This window comes from Mya arenaria, chromosome 10, assembly GCF_026914265.1.
Source record: "Mya arenaria isolate MELC-2E11 chromosome 10, ASM2691426v1".
Lineage (NCBI taxonomy): Eukaryota > Metazoa > Mollusca > Bivalvia > Myida > Myidae > Mya > Mya arenaria.
Genome location: NC_069131.1, coordinates 4096351 through 4120668, shown reverse-complemented (window position 1 = coordinate 4120668; position 24318 = coordinate 4096351). Strand labels below are relative to the sequence as shown.

At 34.8% G+C, this 24318-nt stretch overlaps 1 protein-coding gene across 2 annotated transcripts; it reads right to left on the bottom strand.

Moving 5' to 3' along the window:
* Window positions 1-648: 648 nt before the first annotated feature.
* On the bottom strand, window positions 649-14827 carry LOC128205209 (uncharacterized). 2 transcript variants are annotated; one of them, XM_052906704.1, is made up of 2 exons: window positions 14769-14827; window positions 649-2589 (listed from the first exon to the last, which is right to left on the bottom strand). In XM_052906704.1, the coding sequence occupies exons 1-2, from the start codon at window positions 14779-14781 to the stop codon at window positions 1856-1858; spliced, it is 747 nt and encodes a 248-aa protein (XP_052762664.1). In that variant the 5' UTR covers window positions 14782-14827; the 3' UTR covers window positions 649-1855. The 2 variants fall into 2 exon arrangements, with proteins under 2 accessions (XP_052762664.1, XP_052762665.1); XM_052906705.1 differs by having other exon boundaries at window positions 14640-14824.
* Between the last annotated feature and the right edge of the window lie 9491 nt (window positions 14828-24318).

Sequence of the window (24318 nt, the reverse complement as noted above, 5' to 3'; positions counted from 1 at the left end):
TCAAATCAGTTTCAGTTTCGTTTAGTAGTGCTGTATCGACAACATAGAGTAGCGCTATTATTTTTAGGTAGGTTGGCAAGTTTTGTCGATGCGTTCAACTTTTTCGACTCCTGTATTATTCAGATTGGGAAGAAAAATTTCCGGTGATAAGTCTTTCCCATTTTACTACATTAATATTGTTTTCACCAAAACACCGCAGTTAATATCGCCATACAAATTGTTTATCATGCGTAAATTGTTTTCTTTCAAGCCGGTAATAGATATTTCAGTTAATAAAACACAAAATTATAATCAGTCGTTGCGTTATTTGCCTACATTTTCTTGAAGTATAGTATTTCTTTATTCTCAAACGTAGACATATACACAGGACAAAATAGACACGTTTTATCTTTCGTTCTCTCGTGTCAGATCGACTTTTTATGGTTTTTGACGAGATCGACAATTTATACACGTTTCAATAAGGAGGATACCACATTGTTAATATCTCTTTTTGATAATACGACCAACACGATATTCCAATAGAATATCCAAAACTTGCAGTTATTACAATAATGAAAATCTAAAGGCTCGATTTTGCCATATCCGACAATATTGCAAATACACTTAAGCAACAAAGGGAAATAAATGACAAGAGCACTCAATGCTGTACACTGCCTCTTATATTTTAATTTTCAACGAAACATTCAATGTCAATGTGATAAACACGTCTGTAAGAATGTATTGTCGTTATAATTTTTTTTATTGCTTGTAAGTATCGTCCTTCATGAATATTTGCCATAGAATTTCACCAGCTACTAAGTGGACTGATTTGTGTTGGCATTAACCATATATATCTACGAACTTTCAAATCAGTTACTAGTATATTGAACATAAATCATAAATATATAAGACGCTGTTAAAAGAAACATTTCTATATTACTTATCTATGGTCCTTAACAAAAGCACTTTTTCAGGGTCCCAAACAAGATTCACCAAAAATAATACAAATGTTTTATCATACCAAAGAGGATGAATAAATGTTGAAAACAATGGTTCTTTTAAGGATAACGAGTTAAATTTGAAATAAAGGTGCAAGAAACACTGTAAAGATGCACTTTTACTCCCGCGTAAGATTAACCACAATTATTACTATTGTTTTAATATTCCAAAAAGGATAAATAAATGTCGAAAACAATGGTTCTTATGAAGGATACCGAGTTTAATTTGAAAGAAATGTGCATAAAACACGGCATTTCAACCTTATGAGACGATAAAAGACCACAGTAAATATTTTAGCATTCACCAATCATTTAATACTTTTGCGTGTTCAGTTTTTAACTACACGATTAAGATCGTGTTATCAGAAATGAATATTTTCCAAATACACATTATTTAGTAAGCACTTAAAGGTAAATCACTCGAGATAATTTTTTACACAAGTGTATGTATTGATTTTGAATAAGAGTGCCGCTTTAACAAAAGACACCAAATTGAATCCTGCTTTTTATAAGTTTTAAAACACTTCAATATCAATCATGGGATATTAGTAGAAACTTTCCAAGTTTTACTTGTAACATATATCATTGCTATGTCATTTTGTACCCTTTCATAGATTCAACAGTTTTTGTAGGCTAGATCATTCCATTTCGCTGAAGACTAATTTCACTTTGCTCTTTAACTTCATTTTGTTATCGTTTGGTGTTACATGAAGCATTCTAAGCTGTTTAAAGAATAACTTTTTCAAATTGCTTGATAAATGTGTATGCCCTCTTTTACTAATTAAAATAACACCTTTCCTAGCAAATTGTTAAAGGAGGAATGTAACACTTAAAAATCATAGACACAACTTGGTACTTCATTTTCGATTCAGGATAAATCATTTTCCCATCTTCAACAAGTCCGAATGGAATGCATATTGTGGTTTTCTATGGCGACCAGATTCGTGACGTAACATGTCGGCCAGCGATGACAGCGCTCCATTTATAGACAGCCTCGCGCGCTTGTCGTCTATGGGTTTAAAGTTCGCATTAGGGAAGTCCACTTTAACAGTCCCGTCTCCCATATTTTGAAGAATGCGTTTCAACAGCCGTCCAGAATAAGATACTGGTGTACCTTGCAAATTCAATTTTGGTTTGGACTCTCTTTCGTCTTGGGATGGTGCCCCGCCCATCTCACTTAGCCGATCATTTTCCTCTTTCAAATTACGCAGTTGATTTAGTTTGCTTAAACCTTGTAACTGGTCTCTCATGGAATCTTCTGGTTGCTCATACCTTGTGCTGTTTAACAAAGCCGGTCTTATGCAAGGTGTCAGGTATTCTTTTTCCCTAGTCATAAAGAACATAATCACATTTCGACGGGGGCACTGTTCGCTCAATCCATTTATCTTTTGGTTAAAGATGTCAATGACAGATATATCGTCAAAAGGATTAGTTTTCGGCTCAGGATTTGCACTGTATAATTGTGGGAGCGACGGGGGGTCAAACGCCTGGTAGGGTTGGTGAAGATCGGCCCCAAACGCTGAACTCTGTTCTGCAGCCAGTAACGCCAAGCGAACAATAAGAACGCAGCAGCAGAAAATGTTGTTCCTTGCTGATATCATATTGAGCAAAACTGGAAAATAGAAATGAAAATAAAGGATTAAATATGTGGGAATATTTATATATCAGTTAGGTAATTCACATAAAGTATGCCAATGCCAATGACACGTTTGTATTAAACAAAACACGCCGCATCCAAAGACGGCAGGTTTTCGAAATTTGTGCAAAGAGAAGTTCTGGGGATAGTTAATTAGTAATGTATACGACTACAGACGAAAAAGGAAACTGTATAAGGTTAACATGCGAGAACATCTATTTTTGACAAAGGCCCTTATAGTGTGATCTTGACCTTTACATACGGACATGAGTGTTGTTGGTAAAACACAGACTTGTCACGCGTTCGCCAACTAAATTTTGACAAAAAATACCAAGGAATTTGAGCTTAGGACTTGATGTTTAACTTTCGGACAGGAGTGCATTTATATAAGGAATATTTGTTAAAGGCATTCTTAAATGTCCCAATAATTTGCCAAGTTTCAAATTTGACAATCAAACATACAAGGATGTGAACTTAACGTTTGATTAACAGATAATGGCTTTTGCTTGCAGGCAACACTTTGCCTAGTCATGGTGAAAAATTAAGCCAGTACAAGAAGCCCTAAGTGAAACATTGTCTAGTCATGGTGAACATTTGTGTAACTTAATTTAAACTCCTCAAAAGCAGGACGAAGTAACAACCTAGACAAGCCAAAGTCGGTATGTGACACACCGTCTTACAATGGAACATGCTTGTGCCTAAGTATTTTAAAATCCCTCTATTCGTGTCGGAGTTATAGCCCGAACATGCCAGATAAGAATGAATGCCAAATGACCTTAAAGGATGCACTCTTACTCCCAAATTATTTTTACCACAATTAATATAATTGTTTAAATATATCAAAACGGATGAATAAATGCCGAAAAAAATGTTTTATATGAAAGATACCGAGTTAAATTCGAAAGAATGGTGAAGAAAACACGATATGTCTACCTAATGACACTATAGTAGATTATAGTTAATATTTAAGCACTCACCAATCATTCTATATAAAATATTATTTTGCGTTTTCAGCTATTAAATACATGGTTACAATCTTGTTATCTGTTAATTATAATTACCAAAAGTTTATTAGTAAGTAAGTAGTTAAAGGTTTATCACTCAAAATTCATGTTTGTTATACATGCGTATGTATTGATTTTGAATAAGAGTGTCACTTTGTCAGCGACACACCGTCTGGTCATGAACAAAATTTGTGCTGAGTTATTTTAAGGTCCCACTATGCATAGCAAACTTACAGCCTGAACACGAACTGTTGACACCTAACCTGCCGACGTATCACAATCTAATAACCTTATTAAAACCTGGTAAACCTCCCAAAATTATTGTGCATTTACTATGTTTCATGAGACGCAATTTAGTTTAATGATTGTCTGACACGCATGTTTGCAAGTATATAAATATATATATATATATGCATATTAAAGGAGCTGTCTCACGTATGATAAAATAGCGAGAGAAAAAAAAGAAAATTGTCGAAAACTGACATAAACTTGGCATCGATGTGTCAGCGCATTGAAACTTACTAACTGAAGTACCATATAGTTTACAATGTATTTAAGTTTAGCAGTTATTTCGTATTTTTCCATTAAAAAGATTACTGGGTATGTCTACCAGGTAGAATTCATTCCTTATGCGTGATTGGCTAGTCGGTGTTATCACGTGATATTACCGAGGTAGGTGTATAGCTTAATTATGTCACCCAATTAGAATGAATCTTTGTAGCGCAGTGAGTAAGATGCTGGCCTACAATTTTGGCGACGCGGGTTCGAACCTGGTCTCCGACACATTTTGTTTACATTTTGGTACTTGTTTTACAATTATGATATCAAAGCGTAACAAATTCTATTAGATAATTTCCCTGAGATTCGTTACAGAAAATAAAATCCAATCTGTGACACAGTCCCTTTAAAGCTGCACTCTCAGAGTTTTACCATTTTGACGACTTTTTTTATTTTTTGTCTTTGAACGAGCCAATTTATGCAAAAATGCATGTGAACCATATAATACTGCTGACAAAAAGAAAGATAGCAGATTTTTATATTTCAGAAATTGATGTTTTATGCATTTCTCTTAAGCCGTTAGTAACGCTTTAGGCCATAAAAACATTAATTTTCGAATGGAAATATGAACATCTGCGATTTGATCTTTTGTCAGCAGTCTTTCATCACTGGTTTGCAGATATATACGCAAAATTAGGCTCATTCCAAGACAACACATTAAAAAGATGTCACAGCGGTACATCTGTGGGATTGCAGCTTTAACGGCAAAGTGCATTTTCTTCAAACAAACCAAACAACAACACCCCCACATATTTCATTTTTATTTCGGAATTATGGTAAAATAATTTGATTTATGAGGAAAGCTGCCTTAAAATATTTTTATTACGTTGAGACTACTCTAAGATCACGTATATTACTCTTGAATGACTTGGTGTAATATCTTACAATATTTTATTAGACAATACATACCACTCTTAATTGAACTTTTATGGAGAAAATATGGAACAAATTAATAAATGATGTTAAAAAAGATCCCGTGCACCATCCTTAGTGGTTCAAGTGCACAAGAAAATAAAGATTCTAAATAAAAGCCTTCTTAAAAAGGCAGTCGTAACATCGTCACCTCAATGCAAGAACTCATTATCTGCTTCTACTTCTATATGCAGTTATTAATTTATTGCACTAAGGTGCTGACATACTGTTTTCCCGATGTTTGACACTGTCGTATTGTAATGAGGACTAAATATACATTCGTATTACTTTTCAAACTTATCTGATTTTGCTGTGTTTTCTTTTTTTTACCGTTCAATGGCCATTTTTTATTCAACATTTTCTCATAAAAAATAGTTCAATGTAAGCTGTGTTTGGTGTTCTGCGTATGTATTACTACACAGTCCATTTAAAGCAAATATATATATATATAGTTAAAGTTACACATAGTTCTTGATATATAGTAATGAGTATAACTTTTTTGTATCGGTTTTCCATAACTTGTTAATGTTATCACTGATTTCAATGCTCTTATCCATCTTACTTTAAGTAATTGTATGCAATGTGTGTATTAATAGTGAAAGGCTGCTGTAAATACCTGTTCCGATATTTGTACATTTTTTAAACTATACATGTATGCTTGTATTTCCAGGTCACAAGCTCATTGTTATGTTTTGATATGTTATGCATGTTTGTTATTCACGTCGGAAAATAGCTCATTGTTTTACATATACCCGACCGTATTGACGCATACGTTTATTGTATACACGCCTTACTATACGCTTAACTGTACTGTAAGCGTTGTGTTTTTGTACGCCTTGTTGTTCGCTATGTTATAAGCTTGTTGTATGCCCTACAATACGCTTTTATTGAACGCACCTCCTCTATTTTTTATGTTTCGAGCGCATTCGGTTTTCTGCAAAAAGCCGGTCTTTGTTTGTTAAAATGTTAAATATAAATGTTAAGGTTAAAAGATGTAACATGAAAACTATGCTTTTATATAACGTCGTATAAGGTTTCAATGCTTTTATCTCGACTGGGTTTCGGTAATTATTGACTGATTCGAATGACAAAAGAACTGTGATGCGTACGAGTTACGCCAACTCTTGATTAATTTATACCGAAGGAAGCCAAGTTTATAACAGGTTGCTTTAAAACTCACTATTAACAGTTGCCCGTGGGTGTAGAACTTGTCTTTAACAGGATTTGGATCTGTTTGACTCTAGACTCTGACTTATCTTGGGCACTCGATGGCATTGCATTTCTTATAAATATAAATAACATTTATACTATAACTTTAATATCAATGCATATGTTAGACTACGTATTGGAATGTGATTGCATTGCGTGACTACAGTGAAATACTTCTAGTTGTGCAAACCAGACAAATGTTTATATTTTAAAATTTTGATCAGCCAATTAGATCTTATGAACATCAAATGTTGAATCTTTGTTATTCGATTGTGTAATGCAGTAGACATGGGCAAATAAACATATCAAACCCATTTCAAAGAGAACAAAATGCTTGTGTCGATTCCGCACGCAAAAATACATAACAAGATAAACAAAAAAGACATACCACTGCTATTACATATTTGTATGAAATTGAGCTATAAGGAGATATATTATAGAAGATATAAGATATCATCATTTCCTAAAATGCACGTACTAGTAATTCTGTTCGACCGGGCTCTCTCTTAATATGCACGTAATATGTAAATCCGTGCATTGGAATTGCTTGTTAGGGGCGATAGAAACCCCTCTATCGTAATGAGAGAGATTGAAACACGTTCACGTACTATTGGTCCAGAGTCAATGTTCAGAATGGTTGAGTGTAACAATACAGCCACGAGTAACATATTTAAAAAAAACGTGACAGGTTTGCTCGTTGGCGTTTTTTGAATAAGAAAGCAAATCGAAAATTTCATACTACAGTCGAACCCCGTTGGCTCGAAATTGCTTGGTTCGAATTCTTCCTTGGCTCGAAATGTAAGTAAAGAACCGATTCCTTTAAACTTAATGTAAGAGTTCCCGCTTGGCTCGAACTTTCCGAGGCTCGAGGTATTTTTGCTAGTCCCTGGGAGTTCGAGCCAACGGGGTTCGACTGTAATTGTCAACGAAAAATATCAAACTAAATGATCGATGTTGCCGTCGTTGTTTTATAAATCACAACCTTGTCCGTCGGTGTTGATGTCGCTGTTTAAAATCATTACCTCTTTTCTGAGATATTGTCGTCACTGTTATGAAGCATTGCCTTCTCCGTCGATGTTGTCGTCGCTGTTTTAAGTCATTGCGTTGTCCGACGTCACTGTTTTTGTATCATTGCCTTCTCCGTCGATGTTGTCGTCGCTGTTTAAAGTCATTGCGTTGTCCAACGTCACTGTTTTTGTATCATTGCCTTCTCCGTCGATGTTTTCGTCGCTGTTTTAAGTCATTGCGTTGTCCGACGTCACTGTTTTTGTATCATTGCCTTCTCCGTCGATGTTGTCGTCGCTGTTGTAAGTCATTGCGTTGTCCGACGTCACTGTTTTTGTATCATTGCCTTCTCCGTCGATGTTGTCGTCGCTGTTTTAAGTCATTGCGTTGTCCGACGTCACTGTTTTTGTATCATTGCCTTCTCCGTCGATGTTGTCGTCGCTGTTTTAAGTCATTGCGTTGTCCGACGTCACTGTTTTTGTATCATTGACTTGTCCGTCGATGTTGTCGTCGCTGTTTTAAGTCATTGCGTTGTCCGACGTCACTGTTTTTGTATCATTGCCTTCTCCGTCGATGTTGTCGTCGCTGTTTTAAGTCATTGCGTTGTCCGACGTCATTGTTTTTGTATCATTGACTTGTCCGTTGATGTGTCGCTGTTTTAAGTCATTGCGTTGTCCGACGTCACTACTTTTATATCATTGACTTGTCCGTTGATGTGTCACTGTTTTAAGTCATTGCGTTGTCCGACGTCATTGTTTTTGTATCATTGCCTTCTCCGTCGATGTTGTCGTCGCTGTTTTAAGTCATTGCGTTGTCCGACGTCACTGTTTTTGTATCACTGCCTTCTCCGTCGATGTTGTCGTCGCTGTTTTAAGTCATTGCGTTGTCCGACGTCACTGTTTTTGTATCATTGCCTTCTCCGTCGATGTTGTCGTCGCTGTTTTAAGTCATTGCGTTGTCCGACGTCACTGTTTTTGTATCATTGCCTTCTCCGTCGATGTTGTCGTCGCTGTTTTAAGTCATTGCGTTGTCCGACGTCACTGTTTTTGTATCATTGACTTGTCCGTCGATGTTGTCGTCGCTGTTTTAAGTCATTGCGTTGTCCGACGTCACTGTTTTTGTATCATTGACTTGTCCGTTGATGTGTCGCTGTTTTAAGTCATTGCCTTGTCCGACGTCACTACTTTTATATCATTGACTTGTCCGTTGATGTGTCACTGTTTTAAGTCATTGCGTTGTCCGACGTCATTGTTTTTGTATCATTGCCTTCTCCGTCGATGTTGTCGTCGCTGTTTTAAGTCATTGCCTTGTCCGACGTCACTACTTTTATATCATTGACTTGTCCGTTGATGTTGTCGTCGCGGTTTTAAGTCATTGCGTTGTCCGACGTCACTGTTTTTGTATCATTGCCTTCTCCGTCGATGTTGTCGTCGCTGTCTTGAATCTTTGCCTTTAACGTCTTTGTTGTCATCACCGTGTCTATATTATTGCCTTGTCCGTCAATGTTGACGTCGATGTTTTGAATAATTTCATAACCCGTCGATATTGCTGCCACTGTTTTTATACCATTGACTTGTCTGTCGATGCTGCCGTTGTTGTTTTATATCATTGCATTGTCCTTCATCGCTGTTTTGATATCATTGCGATGTCCTTCATCGCTGTTTTGATATCATTGCAGTGTCCTTCATCGCTATTTTGATATAATTGCAGTGTCATTCGGCGCTGTTTTGATCTCATTGTCTGGTCTGTCGACGCTGCCGTAGTTGTTATCGTTTAACTACTGTGTCATTCCGCTCCGTCATGTATTAACCTTTTAGTAATAACGCTCTATTACATAAAATAATGAGCAAAACATGAATAAAGTAATAGTAATGTTTTAATTTTCTCTAATGTGGATTGTTATATGAATGTTATATTATTAAGCGTCATTATCTCTAAAAAGCATCTTATTACGTAAGATCGGTCAGCCGTTATTCTGGCACAATATATGCAAATGTTGGCACCGAAATCGTCTACTATGATCGTGGGAGCCTTTAACCACTTAGTGTTATTGGTGGCCCAGACCCGGACCGATATTCAAAAGTCAATGTTCGGAAGAGTGAAGAATAATGCAATAACAACTGAAATAACAGAAGAGGAATTATTTACAACATTTTCTATATTTCATTCGCTAACGTTATTGAATGAAAACCTTGGTGGTTTCTACCGCCAATGAAATATCAGTTTTATGTGAACCGTTTTTACTTTATTTATTTTGAAGCATCACTTTCGATGCAAATTTACAGATTTAACTCATATGATATATTGTATTCTGCATTTTATTCAGCCAGAATATCAGATATCTAATTGCGCAAGGTACTGTCTTTATATAGGCACAAAAAACGAAAGCATGCTTTAAAATATCTTGTCTATCACAAAAAATACAAGCTTGCTTTGCAACGTCTTGTCTATCACAAAATATGCAAACGTGCTAGGCAACGTCTTGTCTATCACAAAAAATGCAAATGGACTAGGCAACGTCTTGTCTATCACAAAAAAATGCCAGCGTGCTAGGCAACGTCTTGTCTATCACAAAAAAATGCCAGCTTGCTAGGAAACGTCTTGTCTATCACAAAAAAATGCCAGCGTGCTAGGCAACGTCTTGTCTATCACAAAAAATGCAAACGTGCTAGGCAATGTCTTGTCTATCACAAAAAATGCCAGTGTGCTATGCAACGTCTTGAATATCACAAAAAATGCAAGCGTGCTGGGCAACGATTTGTCTATCACAAAAAATGCCAGCGTGCTGTGCAACGTCTTGAATATCACAAAAAATGCAAGCGTGCTAGGCATCGTCTTGTCTATCACAAATCATGCAAGCTTGCTTTGCAACATATTGTCTATCACATTATATGCAAGCGTTCTTAGAAAGTATTTTAACATATTCACCGTTTTGATAAATATGTGTGTTGAATTATTTCGAAACTTGAAGGATTTGTTAACTGATAAACGTTTTTTTTCTGCCAGTTATTAAAAGTTATTGCAATAAAAATAGATAGGATAATTCACTTATTGAAAAATATTGAAAAATGTTTTGAATGTATTCTAAGATAGATTCGACTGGGCGTATCCCTATAGATTCGACTGGGCGTATCCCTATAGATTCGACTGGGCGTATCCCTATAGATTCGACTGGGCGTATCCCTATAGATTCGACTGGGCGTATCCCTATAGATTCTACTGGGCGTATCCCTATAAAATTCGACCTGGCGTATCCCTATAGATTCGACCGGGCGTATCCCTATAGATTCGACCGGGCGTATCCCTATAGATTTGGCTAGGCGTATCCCTATAGACTTGGCTAAGCGTATCCCTAAAGATTCGGCTAGGCGTATCCCTAAAGATTTGGCTCCCTATATATTCGTCTGGTTATATCATTTTTTATTCGACAGGGGGGATTCCTATTGATTCGACATGAGAACAATTAATATTAATAAATTGTCTGTGTTGTGTATTCGTGATGGACGTAGCCTTGAAACGGTCGGCGAAACAGTAGTTTATTTGTGGTAAAAGCAGTATCGAGATACAATTACCCCTAGGAGTGCAAAGATACTTTCTATCATGCCAAATTCTTAGCTTAAACAACATATTCATACTGATGCTTTCATGATAATATGTAATCAAACGCTTCCCTGTCTTTGTAAGCCTCCAAAACGTTGCTCAAGGTTTTATGCGTCTGCATCATATATCTCGATCTATCAATTTAACGTTTATTGGTCTGTTGTCGTCATTTTGCGCTGTGCAGTGAGTCACTTTGATCCATGCATCGAACGCTTACATGATCACTTTACTTATCTAATCATTGCAAGAGCAATCTTATGTAATTAATTTCATTTTGTCACGAACCTTTTATACAATTCGGAGTGAATATATCGTGAAATTAAAAAAGCTTACCGTAAAAATGCAATAATATTGTCTTAACTCACAGTTCGGTAATTTCTAAAGTACAAATAATTTGTCAACGATATCTTTGTTATTTGTTTTAGTCTATTTTCGAATAGAGTTTAAAACAACACATACATAGCTATTTTTAGAGGCCACGATAACAAGATGTGCTTTATAAAGTTTCACATTCTTTTCTTCGGCAGTATAAATTAAAGATGCACTCTTACTCCCTCATTTTTTTTTGAGTAATACAAATGTTTTAATATACCAATAAGTATATATAAATGTCGAAAACAGTGATTCTTATGAAGGATACCGAGTTTAATTTGAAAAAGGTGCAGAAGTTCTACCATGTGCGACGGTAGTAGATCACAAGTAATTCTTACAGCACTCACCGATCATTTAGTAATTTTGATTGTATAGCTACTAAATACACGGGTACAATCTTGTTATCAGTAATTAAAATTCTATACCATAATACAGTTTTACTTTACAAGGTTCACAACATGGATCCACCTCGGTGACTTCGTTCTAATGTTCTGTAGGAAATGTTTTACGAAGTCATTATTTTGAAGTTTCATTATGTTACTTAAGAGCCCTTTGAATTTTATAAATTAAGAATCACTCCACTCCTTTTCCACCAACAACATCGAAATACTTTAAAACGTTAACAGTTAACAAAGGGAACAACACTGATTGTTATGCCTAAATGGATCGTGTCCTTCCCCATGATTGCTTTGATGTCGTTTAAATTGCGTCAATTAAACTGATTCATATTCAAATTCGATATAACATTGTGAGATTTTTGTCAAATGCCGTTTTATTCACTCACGAATAATTTGAGCACAGGGTGAAGGAAATGGGCTATCATGTTGAATAGTTGATTATCATGAAAACAGTTTTAAAAATATTTAAAAGGAATTATAGAATTATTTCAATGTTGATTTTCTAAATATTCGTTTTTTACGATGTTAAACGCCAGTAAAGGGAAATATATTTTTTAATGAATAAAAATCCTTATTGATGAGGTGATTTAACATAATTTATTTTGAGACATTATGCTAGGAAGAGGAATACACATCTCATGGTTTGATTATTCAAATATTTAAAGGAATTATTGCTTGGTTTCCATAGTAGTTTTTTTTTGAGAAATTGATAGTTTTATTTTTTATTTTGCTGGATAGTTTTGGATTTGATAGACATTACACCCTTGATTATTCACGGGTATATTATATATGCTTACAGACATGTGTACACTTATAGAATACATTTCAACAACTGGTTTGGATTCAACTTGTAGTTTTATCATCATTGTCGTTTCTTATACATTATAGCATTGTGTTTAAAGATGCACTCTTACTCCCAAATAAGATTTACCACAATTATTACAATTGTTTAAGTATATCAAAAAGGATGAATAAATGTCAAAAACTAAGGTTCTTATTAAAGATACCGAGTTTAATTTGAACGAAAGGTGCAGAACACACGGCATTCTACTTTATTAGACGCTTGAAGATCACAGTAAATATTTTAGCACTCACCAGTCATTTAATATTTTTGTATGTTCAGCTTTTAAATTTGCGGTTACAGTCATGTTATGAATAATTAATATTTTTCATAAATGCATTATTTAGTAAGCGGTTCAAGTTTTATCACTTAAAATGTATGTTTGTTATACACGTCTATGATTTGATTTAGAATAAGAATGTCACTTAAATAAAGTACGTTTGTCCGGTTAGCGCAGTGGTAAGCGCACTCGCTTCTCACCAAGGCGACCCGGGTTCGGTTCCCGGCCTGGGCGCATGTGAGTTTGGTTAGTGGTCACAAAGCCGGACAAGTGGGTTTTCTCCGGGTACTCCGGTTTCCCCCACAACACAAGACCACACTCTCGCGCAACATCGTGCCAACGAGAGGGACTTAGTATAAGCTCTCATAGCTTTCTTCACAATCGTTGTAAAATATATAATGTTTAAAACTAAATAAAGTACGGGAATTCGTTAAAAATACGTACAAGAGTCAATATTTCTATTCTAGTTACATCATAAGGTGTCCTGTTTTTATATGTATATTTTCACAAAAAGTAGTTGAATTCACTTTACAGTGCCTCTGCATTAAACTGATTTTAAATACAATTGGGTTTCATGACGAAACATTAACTTGTACAAATACGGATTCTTAAGGCTTTAAACTGATTTAACTAGGGGCGTTACCAACTGAGCTATACCTTTCCATTTCAATCCTCAAAATCAAACGAAGCATAATTAACTTTGTTTCAACGATTTTAATAGGTATGAAAATATCTAGCGATTTCTGATTCGCGAATGACCTTAAAGAATGGCTGATCTTATCACTCCCGAGATACAGGTTTTGGTAGTGGGTTTATAAATGTGATGTCGCATCTTCGACAGTTTTTGCATACACTTAGTACATGGCAGAAATAGTATAACACATTTACAGCACTTTAGATAACGATATTGCAGTGTTTAAATGTAATTTGCGTTTATCGTCGTGTGACGGTGTGGTGTGTGTCTTCCGTTAAGAATTTCTTACTCCTACATGTAGTTAGTGTATATTTTTGGCTGCATCTTGACCGCCGATGTAATTATTTAGAAAACCAAATCTGAATGCTAAAATTCTTAGTCTTGAGCGAAAAATGCTCATATATGATAGCCAGCGTGCACGCGCAGGCTTCCTTATATTGATAAAACCAGATAACTAACTGTACATTTTGCGGTTGAAATGGGCTGAGTAGTATTTCTGGTTGTCAGAGTGTGTTAATGGTGTAAATGTATACTCAAATGCTTATACCTATATTTTACTTCTTTACAGAATAGAGACACATAAGTCATAACTAACACATCTAAACTGACTCACGAAATGAAATGATAGTATTTTACAGCTAATACTATTTTGATATGGTAAGAAATCATATGTTTTAGGTTATGAAAGTTTTCAAGGTATCCTCTTGTATCGATATTGCACGAGTTGACCAATAGTACAAAGACATTTGGTAACGTCACAGTGATTTAATTTTTCTTATATTTATTTTTATTATTACCATTATAGATGTAACTAGATGTTAAATCATATGTTGTTTTTGAAGTGCATTTTTCAATCCGCCATTTTTATAAGATATCCTCGAAAAGCTATAATAAACTAGTTCAGTAATTTCATTATATAATCAAATAAATTAATCCATCATGTCAAGCAATCTTTCATGAAAACAAACACTCTCATTTTCTACGAGAGAAAATAAAACTCATTTCAGGTTTGAAGTGATGCTTAAACTGAAATTAGAATGACTTTGTATATATCATACACTAATGTTGATCAGACTAAATAAAGGAACTGTCAACAAAATCAACGAAAAAATACTAATTTCCATAACCAATTGAATATTCAATGATTACAAACCTGTTAAAAAAATTATTAAATTGTCGGCCGTGTTCCTGTTGTCAGATATATCACTGTGTCAAACGTCTAATCATTAACACTCCGACGCCAAATTCATAACCATCTATAACTATTGGAAACGTCATATACCTCCCCAAGTCATGCCTTAGCTGGTCCAATAGCACGGAGCGTCTAGATATTGGTAGTTCCTTATATCCGTTTGCCGATCCTGTTCTATTTTCCTCCATTTATAGGCCCGGCTGGTCAGCACATTTGCCCAATAATTTGAATTCCATTCCTGCTGACATAGGCAGAGTAATCTACAATTGTGAAGCTTGCATGTCCAATTGGAAAAATCATCAAAAATAAGCTTAACCAGTGTTATTAATAATGCGCTATAAGTTTGATTTTGATGCTGTGCAGACTGCCTGTCCTTGTGTTTGTAAAGTTGTTTGATTATCGTCCACTGTCTGTAAGGCATAAACCCTTTGCAAATATATAACGTCTCCTTTACTGTTCCGTATTCATAAAGGTTCTTTGTAAAAAAATGAACTAAATGAAAATTTTCAAATTTTAATACTGAATATTTTGAATACGCTCTGTTTTTAATCGATCTATTTATAAACCTTCATTATTATTAATATTGTCCCGCTTATTTTCATATTTTGTATATAAAAACATTTTCTTTTTCTTTACATTTAGCACTGATCAGTAAGGGATACATACAACTGCAACAAACAATTTCCGTATCTGAATGTATTCTATTCCCTATATATGTTAAAATAAGGTGGTCGACTTTTGATACACCAAACTATTTTTTATAAATTGGCGTTGATCTGCAACATATTTTTATCCGTATATTCCATATCGACTGGTAAACATTCATTTTGAACTGTGTTATGAAGTAAGCACCCAAGTCAATGAATTATACAACATTATCTGTTATCGTCAATTCATCGAAACACGTCAATGACTGTTGACTTAATTAAATGGAGCTTCATTTAAAATGTTTTTGAACATTGGTAGATATATCAAGACATTCAAAGATGGTATTTCAAGGATACGAAATTACCACCATTATATACGGTAAAATATATCTGACCGTAAAGCATGTTGCTTCTGTGAGCACAGCAAAGCGATTGCGTGTATCTGTGGTGTTTTGTTTTTGAATTTTGGACTACTGGGCTTGTCCCTGTAGGTTTTATTGTATTATTGAAATTCACAACATTTAGTTGATAGTTGTGTGGAGGTCATTATATAGCATGTCGCCCCTGATAGTTGTGTGGAGGTCATTATATAGCATGTCGCCCCTGATAGTTGTGTGGAGGTCATTATATAACATGTCGCCCCTGATAGTTGTGTGGAGGTCATTATATAGCATGTCGCCCCTGATAGTTGTGTGGAGGTCATTATATAACATGTCGCCCCTGATAGTTGTGTGGAGGTCATTATATAACATGTCGCCCCTGATAGTTGTGTGGAGGTCATTATATAACGTGTCGCCCCTGATAGTTGTGTGGAGATCATTATATAACGTGTCGCCCCTGATAGTTGTGTGGAGGTCATTATATAACGTGTCGCTCCTGATAGTTGTGTGGAGGTCATTATATAGCATGTCGCCCCTGATAGTTGTGTGGAGGTCATTATATAACATGTCGCCCCTGATAGTTGTGTGGAGGTCATTATATAACATGTCGCCCCTGATAGTTGTGTGGAGGTCATTATATAACATGTCGCCCCTGATAGTTGTGTGGAGGTCATTATATAACATGTCGCCCCTGATAGTTGTGTGGAGGTCATTATATAACATGTCGCCCAGTAATCACATTTTATGTTATAACTCCCAGTTTTACAGAAACTGAGTCCGTTAGTCCTTAATTAAAAGCTACATACTCGTGATGTCGTTGTGTGTGGTCTCTTCGATGTCTTTGTACATGTGACAAGAATTAATAAAGCTTTCAAAACGGTTAATATGTGAGTGGCCCGCTTTAATGCAAAATTAGTTACGGTTGTCACTGTTAGTTGATACATGCTTTTCCATGCACATTTGTCGGCGAAAAACACGCAGTAAGTTATCCTTCGGAATATCCTGTTCCTTAAGATTAAGCCTATTCGGGGTTACAGAGTGCAGACATGCACATACTCAAAACAAACCACTCCAATATTTCACCCAAACGTCGATAAGATTAACAAGAATTTGAGTGCATCCGATTTGGTACTTGAAATCAATGGCATTTTTTGCATACGCTCCAGTAAATTGGATTTATTACACGCAAAACACAGCCTTTTTGTGCGTAGGTGTGTTGTTTGCGTTTAATTGGGAGCTAGATTTTTAAAGTAATTACAAGCTCAAGGTTTCTTGTTCTTGTCAGCACATTGAGAGGCTTAGCCGCCGTTTTTCTGGTGAAATGTCGCAATAGTAGGGTTATACATTTTCAGATTGATGTTTAATCATTCATCAATACTATAATCAGACATTATATATCAGTATTTATGCCAATGGCAATTTATTAGTATCTTTAATGTGTTTCCGGTGCAGATGGATACATCCGACCCGAGGCACGGCATGGGTACACCCGGAATTACGGCTTGCCGTGGTTAGGAAATTCCCATCCGTACCGGAAAAAAATAATTGATACCTATGAGTTCAATACCTTAGGTTATTTCGTCTTGAATCATTGGTTTTTATTTTGACTCGTTTACTTTGAAATTTCATAATTCAAATTGAATATATTATTATTTAAAACTTGTTCAAATCTTTTTCTATTGGGGAGGTTGTATGGGATTTCTGACTAGAATTTGGCAGAAACACTGCTCCAGTACACAATAAATTAACGGAATTACTTTAAACCGGTTCGTTAACAATCGGAGTAACACCGAACATCAAGTAAACAACCTCATAATTTTACCATCTTTAGAATATGAGAACATAAAAATCTTATCAACGAAACTCACTCATTTCACGGTTGAAGGGCAAGTTTTCATTTGACGACGGTACAAAATAGACCAAAATGTGTCTAATGATATTTTTACTGAAATGTTACCGAAATTTCGTTTAAGGCGGACAGTACAGGTTGATGCCAAGATACTTGATGTATTATCATGTTTAACTCATTTGTTTTTTATAATCAAAACAAAAACAGTTACAGAATACAATAATAACAATATTTTGACGCTTTTTTAAATAGTGGCCATGTAGGAATTACTTCTAAAACCGTTATTAAAAAGTTAATATGTTTTATCTTTAACAAAGTCATCTACTTTGTCTTGTTTTATCACTTGAGTCAAATATAGTAAACATGATACTGCATTAAAATTAAAAATAAGTAAATACTCAGCATCAAGCTACTTTGTGCCCCTTTAATGGCTGACATGAGAACATCACTGTGGCCTATCTTGTGATATTTTGTTTGAATTGAGACTACTAGATCATTATTTAAGTATGTTTACAATGATATGCAGTATCACTGCTGCTGTTGCTGTTGTTGCTTGTGTTGGTGGTGTAAGAGTTTATATAACGCATGCGTATTATGAAGGAATTGGCGTCGACTTTGAGAAAAAACCCAAACACTTTAACAAAGAACATTAAACGATAACTGTTCAAGATATTTAAAATATATCATAATAAAACATTGAACCCACGTTCCCAAGACAAACACACATGCAAGTAATTTAAAGCACACAAAAACATTTGTTGTATAAATCCCGTCCCTTGAGCAGTGAAATTTGCCAAAATCTCTGCAGTTAAATTAAACATTTGGCACTGGTGGCAGTCCCAACAGGTCTGTGAAACTCCCGACGGTCTGGATCAATCACTTTCTAATGTACATTTTATGACTGATTCCACTATCAGGCACTTTTGACGTAATTAGTATTAGAGATCGCGACACATGTCAAACACACCAGCCAAGTTTGGTATAATTTGATGTTGATTTGTTAAAACCATAGCCTTAAATGCAACTTTAAGTTTCCAAGCTCTTGCTCCTGTCCTTCAAAGAAATATAAAAACGGATTACTAACTACACCTGTTTAGACAGTTTGCAATACAGTATGGCAAATAAAGTAATTGTCCGCATCTGGCACACTCACTATTTATATGAAAAACTACAGAAAAGAGCACAGTAGTCAAAAGTTTAAACATTAACCCGGTTTAATGGCAAAGGGTCAACGCCAAAGACATAGAACACAAACACATACAATCACAAACCTGAAACATGTAACAACAGCACAGAACTCCACAAACAACACAGTGCATATTTACTATATAACGAGTATAAGAAGTGTTTATCAAGCCATCACCATTGTTGATGATTAAAAACTTAATTGTTGGAACAGCATTCACTTGTCTCGGAAGCGATTGGTTTTTGCGTTGTTATTGATTATTTTTCTTCTGAGCGTATAAAAAAATATATATTAGTTAAAGACATTGAATGTATTTTAACTACAGTTGATATAAGGATGAAAGTATTTGGACATCACAAACCATGACTTAGTTACACGTATATACTCCGATGTGCTGCGACTCAGTTTTTATTTCTTTATTTAATTCTAAAAGGATAATCGTTTTTCAATTTTTTTACAAACTATATGTAAATAATAGAGACACTTTTAACTAGTAATATTTTTCAGCAAAGTTCACCATTATTACTCAGCTAGAAAGAACGTTACAAGATATGATATTTTGTTTATAAATAATACGAGTTATATGTTTAATGATGTGTCTTTAATACCAAATCTTTTGGAAATCAATGCTGCATTTTCCCCGCAAAGTGGGTAGTGTCCAACAGTTTATGCATTGCTAAATAGTTGCCATCAGCACCAGGGCTGGAGCCAGTATGAGGTGAAGCACGCTAGGCAAATAGAATAGCTTTACGAAATTGTCTGCAACTATTTCCAGACGAAACGGAAAAAAACTGAGCTTATAAGAAAGAATATAATCATAGTACCATAGATACTATATCTATTCAACTAGTGCAGGAGTTATTTTAACATGAACAAATGTATTTGATGATGCTGAACATATTTTCAACTTATTTTCTTTTTATTTGTCTGACAATCGATCAAACAGCAATGTACCAAAGTCGTGATTTGAGGCTCAAAACAACTTTCTGAAGCGTTTTGTAAACTGTTGTTAGGCATAGGTTGACACAAAAGTACTTATTATTGTACAGATTACACTGACGTATCAGATCAAATAATATTAATTTGAACTCAGCAGACATTGCAGATCTATAAATGTTTTCTCACCGCTCCAAAAAGCTGTTAAGATAATAAAAGCATTTTAGTACGCATGATACTCGTCCTTGCAAAATGGCAAATCAAATAATGTAATGATTCTGGGATGAAGCCTTCAACGCTGCTCTATTGATAATATTGGTATACTGTCTTGTCTCATGCTCGTACATTTATCCTATTAGACAAATGTCGATGTAAGATAATCTTGAAATCCATTATGTTACCATTCTAAGTAACGCATAAGCATATATGGACACCGTTGTCTCCGCAAACACATGGTGGAACTTCCTGTAAGCTTAATACGCAAAAAGGTTAACCATTCTCGTTGAGACAAAAACTCTCTTAATTAGCTATGATTTATTCTCATGTTCTTGTTATCCTTGTAATAATTCGTATATCGCACAGAGACAAGTGATTTTGTTTCCAATGGAGAGCTATTGAAATTTTAGTTAGTGCTAGGGAGTGCTGTACCTACAATCACTGTGAAGGACAAATTTGAATCAAATGCATCATGGGAGAAAAACAATGTTTTTTGAAACAGAGTCATCTATTTTGTTACTTTCTATGCTTATGATCTTCCAAAATGTAAACAAACTGTCAACGCTTATGCGGATCATTTTCGGACTTGTTGTGGCAGGCCTATCTACTACGTAACGCAAATCGAAATCCGGTTTCGTCAGACATGACATGTTAAAACAATAAATGAACCAGCTTTACAAAACATAATAGTTGGTGTTACGCGGTTTAAAACGTGTTTCAATTATATAAGTTCATATAATTATATGTATAACGTCCTACTTTGTTTTTACTTGCCCAAACATCCTCAGCCATTATCAGGTTTCATCTAATTTAATTTACACTATCAATAAACTTGTAAAATGAAGCAATGTTCATATACACAATTACAGATAGGTTTATCAGTTACAGATATAAATCTAGCCTATTTTTTTTTAAACAATCACCAATTAACATTACCCAAGATCTTAACAGGCAATTATCGTTTGCAGTTTCGGCCGTTGTTTTTGTCTTCGATTTTCATTGTTCTTTGGACACCACTGTAAAACAGTAAAATCACGTTTATCGCACAGACATTCTACGCATCCAGCGCTTTCATTTTTAATACTAGATGCCATTCTTGCTAAACAATTTAGCAAGTTATTTTTTATGAAGAATGCATACCAAAGGAATATCAAACCAGTTTATGAGGTGTTTGTAAGGAGTTACATACGTCGTTTACAAGAGCATATACCCATGCAGAACAAACATTTTCCAAATATGCGTATTCAGAAATCGTCCCTGTTATCGCATTCTCATTGGGCCTATCTGATATAACTAGGTGATGACATTCAAAATCCCTTTGCTCACACCCAAAATTTATCAATCAAAACTCTTTCATCTGGGAGTTGAATTGAGGATATTTAGTAAAAACGGAAATGCATCAGATTTGGTTTCTCGAGAAATTAATGACATATTTCCATACACAATCAATTTAATGGAACGAAGGCATGCAACAAGACGCGACACAATTTAATATATTTTAGAAGTTTCAAAGCAAACTTTCCCGAAGTTGCAAGAGTTTTATTTTATTAGGTATCCGAGATTTGAATTAATGACAAACTTCAGGTTATTGTTACTTGTCAGCACCTTTGGGGTTGAGATGTTCCTGAAGAATGTTGAACTACGGGTTTTAATGGTGCTATATAACAGATGGTCCCCAAATAGGCAAATGCATTATTTCCACAAAACAAACATATAATTGTTGTATGAGACCGTTAACTTACCTTTTAACGTTTACAAGCATCGCACAATGAGGTTTATAATATAAATATTTAGAATGTGAAAGCCACGTGATTGGTACAGATAAATATACCGACGCTCTTTTTAAAATCAACTGGGATGTAAGTGGTAGAAAAACCCACCAAGTCAATTTCGAAATGAAAAAAGTACGCAAAAATTGCGAAAGATGTGTCGTAATCGATGTGATACATCAGTATGTAAGATTCAATGCGTTGTACACAACGATATTAATTCTATGTAACTTTTTGGCAATTTTTTTCTTTCTTGCAAATGTATCATCAGGTGTCTAGTCCCTTTAAGGCATACCGGTTGGCGTGGACAGTTGCACTGTTTGTTCAACAATCAATTATTTTATTTAGGTTCTTGTTTCACCATTTACCAATGCCATATCAGACATAACATTTGAGCAGTTGTGTGAATAGAAGTTATTAAAGCTCTTAACTTAATAGACAACTGTGAAGGAATATTTCTTCACCTTAAACCAAGTGTACCTTGATAAACATACCTAGTTTTATTTATAAAGTATATATGTACTGTGCTTTTTATGTTGTCTTGTGCTGTTGTTCCATATTTCTTGTTTGTGATTTTTTGTTTTTGTGTTCTATGCCTTTGGCGTTTACCCAGTACCGGGGTTAAAGTTTAAACGTTTGGCTACTGAGCTTGTTCCTGTAGTTGTTCACATAAATATTAAATAAACTGTTTATATGCGCACACAGAAGCGATCATCTGATAACTTATTCAACCCAGACGTTTATAAGACACATTGCGGGAGGGACTTTTTCTCGTGTTGTTTATAACCTTTTGTCTAACCCAATTGCATGTCAATACATTATTTTATGTTGCAATGATAACCATATATTTTCAATATACAATAATATATGAATTAACCAAGCTTACCAACGAAGGAACTCACTAAAAGTCGAACTAATGTTACATTTAATCAGTACATCAGAGAAATGAAGATCTGACTTATTATATTCGTTACTGGAATCATTTTTATCATATTCATCATACAAAACTCATGCACTGATATTCTATAATCAGGTTATAATATTTGTTACTGGAATCATTTCCATAATATTTATTATACAAAACTCATGCACAATATACAAATATCGTTTATTACTTTAAATGTCTATATATCGATAGAGATCAGGAGGACAAGGGCAAATAAGGAAAGCTGTGCTTAATCACCAGGCCTGATGGTGATGATATATAAAAAACAACTTTAAACAAAAATAACTGTCATTACCCTGTAGACCAACAATACCACTCAAACATAAACACGAATGCAGCCGTTTTCTATAAATATATAATTGCGTTACTACCATAAACTGTTTTTTAAACGATCGAAACTGGACTTCGAAACAACCTCATATTTATACAAACATTGGAAACTGAAGGAAACTCAATCGGGTCAAGATCGTCCTGAATATATAGCTCGTTGTTAGGATTTACGCACAGTCGTTTGATGGAAAAAATTAACTTCTGCTTAAGTGTCTTTTGACCTGTAAAAATCTAGTGACATAAAAGCATGTTTTATATTTCTTCAGATTTATGATATGGTGTTATTCCTACCAACAAATTAGAACAACAGACTATGAACTACAGCAATTTAACAATGTCAGAAAAATTCGAAAGGTTTAAATAGCCTAAAGTAAAAAAATGCGCCGGTATTGGTAAAACTTGATGGTACAAAACACATGCCAAGAAAGGTAATGTAACGAACAGATGGAATAAAACCAGCATACATGCAGATAACGATAAAATCTTACAATGAATTCAATAATTCTCACCTGAACATGCGTTTAGTTGACGAAAGGTGATTTTCTTTTCAATCTCAATACAGCGATCAAGTCCACGAATATGCATTATGTACAGTTAGAAGGAATAAACTCATGATTTGGAGTTCATTCCTTTCAAATGAGGGTGGTGTTTTAAGCCTTTCGAGACTTTCTGACATCGTTACACTGCATTCGTTCATAGTAATGAATGTTATTTAAAAAAATCAAAGTTGTTTTAACTACAGTTCAAATTTATATACAACTATTTGGACTTTACTATCCAGGGACTGACCAAAATGTTTATACACAGTTGGCCGCAATACCCTTAAAAGTAGGTGTTTCAATTAAAGCCGATATGCTTTCAAAAAATAATATTTGTTCCATTTTTTGTATCATATTGTTGTATATATTTTTCTATGGACGAGACATTTTAATCGTTAGTGTCCATATTTGGCCACCAGCACAGTCGGAGTCTAATAGTGTTGAAGCAGTCTGGTCCAATAAAATAGCTCTCCAAAACTATATATGGCTATTTTCAGACGAAAAGGAAATCATTAAGCCTAAAAAATGAGAAAAGACCTAAAGTCCAAAGGCAGGTTCTCATCTTGTTATTTTAAATCCTGCCCCGAATAGTCACATACTTAATTTTGTATGAGCACTCCAATATAAGCTAGACATGTGCAAAGAAGATACACTGTCTAATGTATGATAATAACATGAGTTGGTAAGTTGATTTTGCGCTTATTTATGTTGCGTATGTTTCCCTTCATTTTTGAAAATTCATAGAAGTAATATTGAGTGAGATAACTAATAAAATATGGATTAAGGAACCAAGATGTTTGACCGGCAAGAAATTCTTTTTTACATTCACAACAGTAGATGAT